The sequence below is a fragment of the Dysidea avara genome, chromosome 2, assembly GCF_963678975.1.
Source record: "Dysidea avara chromosome 2, odDysAvar1.4, whole genome shotgun sequence".
In the NCBI taxonomy this organism is placed as follows: Eukaryota; Metazoa; Porifera; class Demospongiae; order Dictyoceratida; family Dysideidae; genus Dysidea; species Dysidea avara.
The window spans coordinates 4,893,422-4,907,504 of NC_089273.1; the positions used below are offsets into that span (position 1 = coordinate 4,893,422).

A 14,083-nucleotide genomic window follows, 5' to 3' on the forward strand; every position below is an offset into this window, starting at 1 on the left:
GTTAAACACGAGTTGTCATTTTGTGCCAGGGTTCTATTGGGGACTATACGGATAATTTTTTTATTAAAAAATCTCGGATACTGGAATGCCTACCCACAGTCGTAATTTCAGCACCAAACGAAGTTTCAGTCGTCCTCAGTCGACCTAGAGGCCAAATACAAAACCCAGATTGTTGTTTTCCGCATTACTCGCTTGGCATGTAGGGCAATGTGTCTTTAAACTGTTCTAAAAGTTTCGTTTAGATTGAAACGTATGTTTTCGAGAATGGCTAGTTTGAATTTAGTCGCCCCCACGTAATTTGCTCTCTAAGAATTTTACTCGGAATTTAAAGAATGACGCAGAGCACAACTGCGGTCACTGGGTATTGATGAAATGGCGCTCTATGTAGTTAATCAGTGCATAAAGCCACAAAGAAGTGTGCTGACATAGATTATAGTCCACAGATATAATCTATGGTGCTGCATACCATCGTTCGTTTTTATCAAATTTAGTCGCCCCCACCGTGACGTAATTTGTCCCTCTAAGGGCGCGGCTTAAAGAATGACACAATACAACTGCGGTTACCAGATTTTGACACAAGCTGCGAGTAATTAGCACATGTAGCTAGCTAATTGTCACCATGCATTATTACATTTTATAGCACCCCCACACAAAAATTATACATGTAATTACAACATACAGAGGACACATGAATGCCAAACACTTTTCACAACAATATAATGTAAGAATTGTACAATAATTACTGTAATATAACAGCTATGTATTTCCATTGGCCCGCCATGGTAGCAAGTCTCACATGACGGCATGTATATTCATCCAATCCAAGCACAATGGGAGTAACACGTAAGTATGATGACAAGTTGGTATGACTCCATTTGTAGAATCCAGATGAATGGGTGTGGCTCCAGTATGTCTAAACAGTTAACAAACATTCCTGTTATATATACGTGCTAGAGTTGCAATATAATAGCATAGTATTTAAATGCAACAATACATAGTCTCCACTATCAAACGACACTAAGTGGAGGATATTGTTGCATCTCTAGTATGTACACTCTATCAGTACAACCTGTCTTAATGGCCACCAGTATAGAAAGACAACCTCTCTTGAAAAGCGAATTCCAATTGAGAATTTATACACTGTTACCTGCTTATTGAGTGAAGGTGGCAATAAACAAGTTCCACCGTAATTTATACACATGATCTGATCTGTATATTCTGTCAGTGGATGAGATCCACTTGGCCAGGACAAAATGTGACCCAAATGTCCTGGATGATCCATACTCAACCCACTTATGACCCAGTGGCACAATAGAACTGAGTATAGAGAATACATTTATATTTATTTCTAAGATGTGTGGACACATTACAACACATTACATGTACATACAAGACATGCTACGTACTGTTTTAGCATTTCAAGTCACCACATTATGTACGGACCATTCAACAATGCTTCATAGTGCCCATCTGTAAACCTGAAGAAAAGTTACGAAAAATAAAAATTTACATAAGTACAATGAAACCTCATTAATATGGCCAGCTGTGGAACCAAAAATTTGGCCTGAATAACAAGGTGGCCTTATGAATGAGGCCATAAAGTACTGCTTAGCTATATTTGGGATCTACTAGAGGTGGCCAATATAATGAGGTGGTCTTATTAAAGAGGTGGCCGCTAAGTGAGGTATCACTGTACATACAGTTCACAATGGTGAACAATATTAATGGTTAACAATATACACTGAAACCTGCAGGTCACTTGTGGAAGATTGCTCTCTACACAAAATGACACACTCAGAGATGGATGATACAGTAACACATTGTGACTTCAATACTCGTGATGTGTCACTGCTAGGCAGCAACCATATACACAGCACTGCCAATGCACAACATCGCACTTGCTTGTACACACAATTTTGCTCAAGATTTTACAAATTGATAATTAAGGGGTGTGGAAACTAGCTGCTCGCTCGAAAGACTGTGTGGCAGCTGTTTCCCTTCTGTACAAGTGGCCACCAAGACAGGTCCACTGTGGATGAAAGCCAGGCATTAGATATTTGGTATTTCATGTGTTGAAGGCATTCCAGGGCTTCCGGTAGTCTCAAATCTCACCACAGTTTAACTCAGGCAGTGTTGTGGTCACCACTAAACCACTGGAATGCTGTGTTATGTGAAAAATATATCCTATGGATAATGACTTCATCACTTTCTTCATCAGGAGCTTATAAGGACCAATAGTGAAACTTTTTACACTTTGGGCTGACAGCCAACTGCCTAAGTCTGAAGCAGTGCCTTTGGTGCTCTAACAGATTGGCTGCCCCCTTGCTGCCAGCACTCACTGTCTCGTATGTTGTCACACACTAAATCCATCTCTATAGCCAGTTAGAACAGTATGCTTCTTACCTTTTTTAAGGCGCAAAATGCAGCCACCTCTTTAAAAAGCTAGGTCAGAAAATTTTTGTCCCTACGGCCTGAATAATGACCAGCTTTCACTGTACTATTAGTGACTAGTGATCATGGAGGATTATTTATTAAGATACTAAGATATATTAAATGCTACAACCTCTAAATATAGCAGTAAATTTTTTACCCTGGTCCAATGTCTAATAATCATGAGAGACTCTACTGTGACAAATACATGTTTATCATGATATGTGACCGGATTTCACAAAACCAGGCTTCCACACACACAAAATCCAACTTACGATTTTACCAGAAATGGATTGCTGGTCTAATACACTATCATATTTCACACTGTACTTCCTTCAGCACTGACAAGTCTGGTTTCTGTAGCAGCTTTCTTCCGACCCTGTCAAAGCCACGAGTGTGAGATTGGCACCATTAAATGGCCATGGCTTTGTGATAATGGTGTGTAGTGAGCTGGAACTTCACAGAGAGCTCGCCAATAGTGTTCTCAGTCAATTTGGAGTAATTTGAGGGCCATGGAGGGCCCAAACTTGGCCTCTGGATTCCAATCGTCTTCTTACTCCATTTTATACCCGTATATTGGCCTCTGGATTCCAATCGTCTTCTTACTTCATTTTATACCCGTATATTAAGACCACCGTCCACCCCCACCCTCCCACCCTATTACTACCATCTGTGATATTATTACTCGCTCGAAAAAAGCTGCTCAAAACAAGGCAAATTTTGGGTATAAGAAATGTATACACCCACTCAGTGATAGCTAGTGAACAGATGAACAATTGGTGCAAATTTTGTTTGCACAGCTGTAGGCACTGGGAAGTTATTACACAATGATTCCTTAAAATCGCCATATCTCCTAACAAAGCTTTGTGCGTCGAAGCCTTGTTTTGTCAAATTCAGTCACATATGTGCTAATCGCCTTTTTACAATTAAGTTTTACAACACAAATACATGTATAATTAAACTCACTAATTGTGACTAAATCCCTTCAACACGAAAAGACAGGTAATGAGACAACCTTGGAGACAACAGCCTCACAAGCCTATTCTGGTGCGCTTATTTAGTAGTAATATAAATTTTAATGGCGTTTATTTACAACAGGACATAATTACGTGCCCCTCTATTGTCTCTGTACATACTTGCCTTTTCTTTACTATTCTCCTTTCATTTCACAAGATCTCTTGGCAGGGGCGTAGCTTCTTCACTTGAATTAGTCAATGCTTGAAGTAGATCGAGATACTCTAATAGAACAGTCACATTTCTACAAGTGCCATATTTTTATATTGTAAAGTGTGTAAGTAGCTAGTAATTTAAGCTATACAATCCAATGCTAAGCAGAAGTTGTAACTATGCTAAATATTGATTGCAGTGTTACAGCTATTTTGTGACTGCTCTAATAGAGTATTTTGATCGTTTTAATGCAGTACAAGATGAAAGCAAAGTGTTATTAAGGGTTTACTAGTTAAAATGGTTGTTAGTTGACTGTAGTTGCATGCCACTAACAGGTCCGCCCAGAGAAATTAGGGGGCCCAGGGAAAAGAGTTAAAGAGGGGCCCAGGGGCAAGGAAGGGTCTAGATCCTGACTGCTCTATTAGAGTATATTGATCTTTCTTTAAACAGGCAATCAAGGGACCCCTTTTGGGCTGGGGCAGGGGGAAAATTCCCCCCCCCCTCCATGTGGGCGGCCCTGGCCACTAAAATTACAGTTATATTTTAATATTCTGTCACTGTAATCTGGGGTTTCTGTCAAAACCATGGAAACTCACCTACTGTTATCAACAGTGCATTGCTTATTCTAACAAAAAGTATTGAAATCCCATCCAAAAACAGCTTATAGCTGTAAAAAAGTGCGCGTCCAAGTAAAGCAGAGTTAATTGCGACAAAAAGTAATGATATCATAATGCGGCCATGTACGAGGTGTGCAAGTTGTAAAATTCATATTAGCTAATCAGATAATACAACGTTATTGTTAAAGTGTTAATGAGAACTATGTGCTGCTAGTTTATAAGTGTGTGAGCATCTTCATAAATGCCACACAAATTTAATTCTCAATAAAGCAATGTGTATAGATTCTCTGATAGCAATAAATAGCTTGAGTTTGGCCACCTTTCCTTTGTTCGTAGCATTGCCGTATACAGGAAAGGCGGCCAAACTCAAACTATTTATTGCTATCAGAGAATCTATACACATTGCTTTATTGAGAATTAAATTTGTGTGGCATTTATGAAGATGCTCACACACTTATAAACTAGCAGCACATAGTTCTCATTAACACTTTAACAATAACATTGTATTATCTGATTAGCTAATATGAATTTTACAACTTGCACACCTCGTACATGGCCGCATTATGATATCATTACTTTTTGTCGCAGTTAACTCTGCTTTACTTGGATGCGCATTTTTTTACAGCTATAAGCTGTTTTTGGATGGGATTATTTATAGAAGGTAAAGGCTACCATAAATGCTATGCAATGGTGGCATAACCAGGTGATACAGTAAGACTTGAATCTTGATTATACGAACCCTTTATTATCCAAACAGTGTAAGTGACTGTTCTATTTGAGTATTCTGTTATTAGGTGAACGTTCTATTAGAGTAAGTGTATGTTCTATTAGAGCAGTTGAACGGAACTTACTATATAAATGAATGGGCTTGATTTATACAAACGTATTCACTTATCTTAACATTTTTATAATTGAACTGGCACACAGATGCTTGGGTCCTACTGTACTTTATACTATACATCAGTTAGAGAAACAAAATAGAAGTTGTCTTATACGTAAACAATTTACTTGGTTATGTGCGACCCAGTCCTAGTAATTATACAACCAAGTAGTAAGAATAATAAGAAATGCGGTTAAAATTACGTCATTAATAATGAATGAATAAATAATAAATAATGTTTGAGAAAACTACGAGGCCTAGAGATATGAACTAAGCGGGGATAGATTCGCCTGTGAATGAAGGCACATCCGTATAATAAGTACGCCTGTTCGTGCTGATGACTTTACCGTACGTGTAATTCTATATAACGCTCGGCACCACGCCCTTGTTTAATTACAGATTGCTTGAACGAGAAGATTAGTAAACGTCCGCGGAGAGGCCAGGCGCCACTTTACTGGTAAGCAACAACATTACAAGTATGTTTAAACGTTTGTAACTGTGTCTTTTGTATTCAGGATATGCGCTCCAGGTGTCATGCAGTGAAGGACCAGCTGATGACCAGTTGGGATACCAGCTGATGCGCTTATAAACAACCAGCTGGAACAGCAAGGTAATGAGTAATGTAATACTTGTACCGGTAGTTGTATTATAGGTCTACATCTTCATCCTTCATCTGGCTTGCTAGCGGCTGGAATTATTTTCATTATACCGCCACCTTCATCTGGCTTGCTGGCGGCTGAAATTATTTTCCACTCGGCTTAACTACTAGTCTACTGTGAGTCTGTAATAGCTAAACAAGAAGCCGATGCAGTGCTGCATATTCAACAATGTGTAACTATTTCCTGTATGTTGTGCATGGCTGTATGCATAATAATATAGACTGTGATCACTGTGCCAATGCCACACCGCTGATATACAGGCAGTGGCCTCTAGTTACAACACAGTCTGTTGTGCCATATTGGCTTGATTGGGATCAATTGCTAATTGTGCCTTCACCATATCCCTTATTCTGCATAGCCTCACTTCACTGCTGAGTCATCTTCAGAGACACGTCACACCTACAATACATAGTTACTTTCAATATAGCTAACTTAACTTGGTTTTTGTGTAGGTTGTGTTTTAGTATTGTGGTTTTCTGATGCCAGTTAAACTCCCTTGCCTGTGTACGTATGCATATGTATCATTTCCACAGGTACACGCACACTGCTCTGAGTGTTTCCTATGGCACTGTTTATACTTGCCCAATGGGTAGGTTACAACGTCGGTGTATGTACTTGGTTGTACGTGACGCGGTCCTAGTAATAATAATAATAATAATAATATTCGCGTAAAACAAGATCGATATGTTGCCACGCCTACAGGGTAAACCGCTTCATGACTAGTCTGGTGGCACCCGCCCCTTTGCATAGAGTAAGAGTCTGGTATGCTTAGCATAGTGGAGTTGTACCAGATTACCAAAAACTGGTGCAACCAATCAGAACGCTCCACGCTTAATCAACGCATTTTTGTTATGTTACGTCAAAAGAATGAATCAAATGCCCTAACAGTACTGAAAGAAACAAAAGGAGTTAAGTAATAAAGAACAAAGAGAAGAAAGTGTTATTTCAGGAAGGGCTTTTCGCTGTCATGAACTGACTGTATTTATATTACTTTACTGTTGTAATTATAAGAGTTGTAATTCTTACGCATGCGTATGAGTGTATGCTATGTTTTCGTACATCATGAACAGTGGATGACCTCGTTGTGTTGTATCCGCGGAATCGCTAGCCCTCCAACCCCCCGCCAATCCAGAACCTGCTGTATTGTGCGTTAGTCACGACATTGGTGCTGTGACCAGGATTTCCGATTGGTTTTGCTACTTCGTAACCCATCCCGCAAACGTCGTGGTACCGTGGCATTATTATTAACGGTACCCACCAAGGCAAGCCAATCTTACTGTTAATAAGTTCTTTCTGGTATTTCTTCGCAGATGGAAGGGCTAGACAAGTTAAAGGGATCTCGAAAGGCATATCGATCCCATTTAACGCGCCTTTATGGAAAGTTGGAGGAACTGAATCTCTCGCAACCCGCGACTGAAGAGACCATCACTGCTGTTACTTCTCACCTCGACCAACTTCAGCGTAAAGCCGAAGCAATTCAACAACTCGACTCTAAGATCCAATCTATAATGGAAGAGCCATCGGACATAGAAAGTGACGTACTGTACTCATTAGACATTCAGGATACGCTAATTGAGAGAATGACTCGTCTTAAACGTTACTTAGAGAAGGCTAGAGCAACAACTGTGACTCACTCGACTACTGAGACCACTGCCAGAGCAACTGCTAGTCGTCTGCCAAAGCTTGACTTGCCAAGATACTCTGGGGACCCACTAGGCTGGCAGACTTTTTGGGACTCCTTCAAGGCTGCTGTCCATTCAAGCACGCATCTTACTGGTATTGAGAAATTCAATTATCTACGTGGACAGTTGGATGGTGAAGCTTCTAGAGCAGTTAGTGGACTTACCTTAACAGATGCCAACTATGAGCAGTCAGTTGCGCTCCTAGAATCCAGATTTGGAAAGAAGCAACGCATCATTAATGCACATATGCAAGCTTTGACAGACCTTCCTACCCCTTCCAACAATGCAGCCAGTCTCCGCCAACTTTATGACACTTTGGAAAGCCATATACGAGGATTAGAGGCATTGGGAAAGACTAAGGATACATTTGGAGATTTTTTAATTCCTATCATCTTCAGAAGGTTACCATCAGCTATCAGACGAAACCTTACACGTGACCACACCTCGGAGGAATGGAACATAGATGAAGTGCGCAGGGCTATAGAGAAAGAGATCATTGTACTGGAGTCTGGTCTAGACAATCAAGGTGACAGCGGTCGATCGACCATCACAGGATCCTTTCTCACAGGAATACGTAAGGGACAGTCTGGACAACAGTTAGCTGATAAGAGATTTGTGAGTGCTAAACCAACTTGTGTTAATTGTAAGGGACTGCACAGCTCAGCACAGTGTAATGTTGTAGTGGATGTAAAAGCACGGCTAGAGGTGGTAAAGAGGGGGAGGTTGTGTTTCAATTGTTTGGGCAGTCACAGAGCAATGAATTGTAACTCTAAGAATCGGTGTAGATTGTGCCATAAGAAGCACCATACTACTTTATGTGGAATGGACAATCCACTTATCAGTGGAGCTACAACTGTAAGACAACAGAATGCCACATCACAACCCCCACAGACCAGCCAAGTTTCACCTCCTCTAACCAGTCAAACTCCACAAGGTTCACTGAACCCTGCTTCAAACAGTTTTGTCCCCACACAACAACACATTAGTGAATACACAATGGCTACACAACCCCTGCTTGTTGTTAAGCGTAACCCTCAGTGTCTATTGAAGACAGCCATTGCACTTGTTAGAGTTGGTAATAAACGCATTTCTGCAAATGTACTATTTGATGAAGGAGCACAAAGGTCCTTTGTTACTGAAACCTTAGCTGCTCAACTAGGTGCAAGCCCACATCACAAGGAGAGCTTAGCGATTTCATCATTTGGTGGATCAACCTCCCTTAACAATCAAGTCAGTTTAGTCAATTTTATCCTAGAAACAACTGAAGGTGACATCAAGATTTCGGCCTTAGTGGTTCCAAAAATTGCCGCACCCATCCAGAATTTTGTGAGGTCAGACTTGCACAATCTTCCTCATTTATGAGGCTTAACACTGGCTCACCCAGTTAGTTCAGCAGAGAAGTTTGAGATTTCACTCTTGATTGGAGTAGACTGTTACTGGGAGATTGTGGGAAACCATATAGTACGGGGAAGAGGTCCTACTGCTATGCAGTCAAAGTTGGGATACTTACTGTCAGGACCATTACCAATACAATCAGAATCAATTGCCGGATCGCTTCACTCCTACACAATGCAAACATCTAACATTGAAGTTTCTGATTATCCAGACTCGATCATGAACGATTATTCCCCTCCTTCCCCAACCCCTCCACCAGACACAGCCGGTAAGCCTTCAGAATCATTTTTGCTCACATACCAAGAGAACTACATATCACGAGATACAGATGGGTCATACATCGTACGATTCCCTTGGAAGGAGAACTATCCACTCCTCCCTTCCAACCTAGCAATTTGTGACCGTCAGACAAGAGCCCTGGCCAGAAGATTAAGTCACCAACCAGGCCTGCTTCAACTTTATGGGAATATTATTGCTGATCAGCAACAGAGAAATTTTATAGAATACGCCCCAAGCCTGAGTACCAAAGAAAACCATTACATACCTCACCACCCTGTCAGAAAGAATTCTCCAACTACTCCCATACGAATTGTCTACAACTGTAGTTGTCGCCAGTCACCCAGACATGCCAGTTTGAATGACTGTCTAATGGTAGGTGATTCAGCTCTGACCGATCTCTGTGCAGTATTATTGAGGTTCCGTTTGCACTGCTATGCTCTGTCGACGGATATCGAGAAAGCATTTCTCCATTTGAAGATTGACAGCCAAGATAGAGATTTTACAAGATTTTTGTGGCTAGCAGACCCCACTAACCCAGAGAGTCCGTTTATCTCATACAGATTTAAAGTTGTACTGTTTGGCTCTGTTAGTTCCCCGTTTATGCTTAATGCTACATTAGACCTCCATCTCAAGTCATTTGATTCACCAGTGTCTCATGATATGAAGAAGAATTTGTACGTTGACAATATCATTTCAGGTTGCCAGTCAGAGGAAGAAATTCTGCAGTACTACACAGAATCTAGAGCCATTATGAGTGATGCCAAGTTTAACCTGCGCTCGTGGGCATCAAACAGTCCAAAACTGCAAGAACAGGCACAACGAGATAACACATTGGATGCTGACACCACGGTCAGCGTACTTGGATTAAAGTGGAACACATGCACTGACACACTCTATCTTTCACGATGCCAAATCAATCACTCCCCTGTGACCAAGCGAAGTGTCCTGCAAGCATCGTCCAAACAGTATGACCCTCTTGGGTGGCTATCCCCTATTACTGTTCGAGCCAAATTGTTGATGCAAGAGCTATGGAAGCAACAAGTGAGATGGGATGAACCGTTAGAAGATGACTTTATCATTAGATGGAGCCAAGTAGCTGCAGACATTGAAGAAGTTGCAGGGATGGTGATGACACGTAGGTACTCTGTTATGTGTACTAACCAATGTGTATATTTACATGTGTTTGCTGACGCAAGTTTGAAGGCTTATGGAGCTGTAGCTTACCTCCAGAGTGCAGACCAAGTAGATTTGTTGATGGCAAAATCCCGTGTGTCACCTCTTAAGGATACCACATTACCCAGGCTTGAATTGCGGGCGGCAGTCATAGCCGCCCACCTTGCCAAGTTTATTGTTTCCACACTACAGTCTCAATTGGGTGAAGTGAACATCAGACTGTGGAGTGACAGTCAGATTACCTTGCACTGGATATTTAGCAGTAAGCAGCTCAAACCATTTGTTGCCAACCGGGTTAAGGACATTTGCTCCCTGTTTCCTACCTCCGTGTGGGGTTACTGTCACACTGAAGATAATGCAGCTGATCTGTTGACTCGAGGCATAACACCATCTCAATTATGTTCATCATCACTATGGTCTCGAGGTCCAGCTTGGTTAACCACAGAATCTGATTGGCCTCAATGGTCACCCTCTTCTATCCTTCATGTTAACACAGATGAAGAAGTTGAATCTACTACCGCTGTGATGGAAACAGCTACTGTCCACAAGCCAGGCGTGAATCAGTGTATCGACATCAGCAAGTACAGTACACTAACTAAGTTGTATAGGATCACTGCATATGTATTACGCTTCATTACCAACCTGAAAGCCACATCATCCAAAGTGACTGGACCACTGACCGCAACAGAGCTCAACCAATCCCAGAAATTGTGGATTACAGCTACCCAGCAAGAGATTTTCTCCAATGAACTCACCAACCTTCAGTCCAAGTCATCTCCCCGTCTTCCTCTAGTACGTCAACTCCGTCTTTACCTAAACAAGCAAGGTATCATTTGCTGCGGGGGGAGGATACATAATGCGCCAGTTTCCCATTCAACCAAGTTCCCTTTCCTACTGCCAAGGAGACACAGGCTTACTGAACTCATTGTCCGCGATATCCATGAGAAGCACTTTCACGCTGGAACAAACAGCACTGTAACATATATCCGACAAAGATACTGGATACCTGCTACCAGACAGTGCGTTAAGAACATATTAAGGCATTGTGTTGTGTGCAACAAGTTATGTGGAAGCCACTACAAGGCACCCAATCCACCACCACTTCCAAAACACCGTGTACAGATGATGGAACCATTTACAGTGACTGGTATAGACTTCACTGGAGCCTTACACATTCGAGCACCAGAAGGGGAGAATAAGGTTTATGTATGCTTATTCACGTGTGCCAGTACTAGGGCTGTTCATTTGGAAGTGGTGACGGATCTTTCAGAGGAAACTTTCCTTCAAGCCTTTCGCAGATTCTCAAGCAGGAAATCCTTGCCACAAGTTGTACTGTCTGATAATGCATCGACCTTCATGTCAGCTGCTGATGATCTGAAAGCACTGTTTGAGTCTACTGGGGTACAGGAAAGTCTAGGCAATCAAGGTGTAGAATGGAGGTTCATTCCCCGCCGAGCTCCCTGGTACGGAGGCTACTGGGAACGTCTAGTCGGATTGACGAAGAATGCTATTAAGAAGACACTTGGTCGTGCTTTTGTCACACTATCCAGCTTACAGACGTTAATTGTGGAGATCGAGACCCACCTAAACAACAGGCCGTTAACATATGCTAGTACAGACCACAATGATCCGGAGCCTCTGACACCGTCACATATACTATATGGTAGAATCATCAACACTGTACCACATTCCTTGACTGATGAAGAAGAGTTAAGTGATGAGAACTTCCAAGAAGCTGGTCAAAAGCTGCATCATACCTTAAGCAAGAAGGCTAAAACTCAAGCTCTGATCATACAACACTTCTGGAGCTGGTGGAAGAAAGAATGTTTGACGTCTTTAAGAGAAACCCATACTACTAACACTGGTACCGATAAGGAACGAATACGGGTAGGAGATGTGGTGATAATCCATGATGATAGTCCTAGACTGAAATGGCATCTTGCAGTAGTACAGGAGTTACAACGTGGAAATGACAGTCTTGTGAGATCAGCCACGATTCGAACTGCCAATGGCGTTACTAACAGGCCCATCAGCAAGCTCTACCCACTAGAGGTCAATGCAGGAAAGAATGCAATTGAGGATGATAACGATGATCAAATTAGCACACCAGAAGCCGAACCAATGTCATCCTCACGTCCTCCAAGATCAGCTGCACTTAAGGCCAGAATGAGAGTCTCTGAGTGGAGTAAAATCCTACGGGGCCCGGAGGATGTCATGAACTGACTGTATTTATATTACTTTACTGTTGTAATTATAAGAGTTGTAATTCTTACGCATGCGTATGAGTGTATGCTATGTTTTCGTACATCATGAACAGTGGATGACCTCGTTGTGTTGTATCCGCGGAATCGCTAGCCCTCCAACCCCCCGCCAATCCAGAACCTGCTGTATTGTGCGTTAGTCACGACATTCGCCTTGTTTGATACGCGTAAAACCCTGGTTACGCTCTGATTTTCTAGGTAGGGAGACATACGTATTCTATAGAACTAGACCAATCCACTATTGCCTGTGTAAAGGCGAAGAAAGTTCAATATCTCTGCCACAGTTTTGGGCGAGGCACTTCCGTTAAGACCATTTTCGTTACGTCATTTAATACGTTCAAATTAAATTCCTCTAGAACAACTCGGTGATACCAAGCGTACCAGACCCTTACTCTATGCGAAGGGGCGGGCGCCGCCAGACTACTTCATGGCATGAGTTCAAAATTGCTATGTAGATGGAGTAACCATCGTAGGAGTGCCTTTTCGTGGTTTAAAAGGAATCAAGGTAAAAACGATGGAGATATGACACAAAACCCAACCTGTGTCACAATTACGAAATCGATTTTTATGAATAAGAAAGTGTTAGTTTTCACGCCTACTAGGCAAACCGTTTAGAGCAATAAATTGGTGTATAGCTGGAAAAATCTTCATAGAAAGTCCTTGCAGTAGTACAGAAGAATCGGATTACAAACCACTAAGTTATGATTCGAAAGCCAACTCCGTGTAGTTAATGTGAAATCGAGATACTCTAATAGAACAGTCACCCTAATAGAGCATTCAGCTAATTAATTTACTCCATTATAGAATTCTATTACATTGCAAGTTATTCTGTACAGAATTCAGCTACAAACAAATCACTCTGTAGAGAGATCAGCTAGAAGAAGTTATCTCGTAGAGAGTTCAGCTACAAAATAATCACCCTGTAGAAAGTTCAGGCATAAAAAATTACCCTGTAGACAGTTTTGATACAAACAAATCTCCCTGTAAAGAGCTCAGCAAGATAAACGTCACCCTGCAGAGAGATCAAGTAACCCTATAGAGAGGTCAGCTAGAAGAAGTCACCTTGTAGAGAGTTCAGCTACAAAGAAACCATCTTGTAGAGAGTTCAGCTGCAAACAAATTAGCTACCCTGTAGAGAGTTCAGCTCTAAGAACAGACCAGCCTGTAGAGAGATCAGCTAGAAGAAGTCACCTTGTAGAGAGTTCAGCTACAAAGAAACCATTATGTAGAGAGTTCAGCTACAAACAAATCATCCTGTAGAAAATTCAGCTACAAACAAATCGCCCTGTAGAAAGATCAGCTAGAAGAAGTTACCTTGAGAGAGTTCAGCTACAAAGAAACCATTCTGTAAAGAGCTCAGCTACCAACAAATCACCTGTACAGATTTCAGCTGCAAATAAATCACCCTGTAGAGAGATCAGCTAGAAGAAGTCACCTTGTAGAGTGTTTAGTTACAAAGAAACCACCATGTACCGAGAGTTCTGTAATAAATATATGTATTATATATGTAATTTGTACATTTACTGATAAAATCAGAAAT

The 14,083-nt window shown here is 41.5% G+C and overlaps 2 protein-coding genes and 1 long non-coding RNA gene across 3 annotated transcripts; 2 read left to right on the top strand and 1 right to left on the bottom strand.

The window, feature by feature from the left end:
• Window positions 1–612: 612 nt before the first annotated feature.
• Window positions 613–3,642, bottom strand: LOC136242616 (uncharacterized). The gene is made up of 3 exons (XR_010694588.1): window positions 3,397–3,642; window positions 1,407–1,478; window positions 613–913 (listed from the first exon to the last, which is right to left on the bottom strand). It is a non-coding gene; the product is annotated as an uncharacterized lncRNA (long non-coding RNA).
• Window positions 3,643–7,063: 3,421 nt separating this feature from the next.
• Window positions 7,064–8,797, top strand: LOC136246366 (uncharacterized). The gene has a single exon (XM_066037758.1). The coding sequence runs from the start codon at window positions 7,064–7,066 to the stop codon at window positions 8,795–8,797; it is 1,734 nt and encodes a 577-aa protein (XP_065893830.1).
• Window positions 8,798–8,920: 123 nt separating this feature from the next.
• On the top strand, window positions 8,921–12,505 carry LOC136246367 (uncharacterized). The gene has a single exon (XM_066037759.1). The coding sequence runs from the start codon at window positions 8,921–8,923 to the stop codon at window positions 12,503–12,505; it is 3,585 nt and encodes a 1,194-aa protein (XP_065893831.1).
• Window positions 12,506–14,083: the final 1,578 nt, after the last annotated feature.

What these genes read in the sequence shown, in the direction of transcription:
- LOC136246366 (XM_066037758.1), top strand. Translation starts at nt 7,064, where the DNA reads ATGGAAGGGCTAGACAAGTTAAAGGGATCTCGAAAGGCATATCGATCC.
- LOC136246367 (XM_066037759.1), top strand. Translation starts at nt 8,921, where the DNA reads ATGCAGTCAAAGTTGGGATACTTACTGTCAGGACCATTACCAATACAA.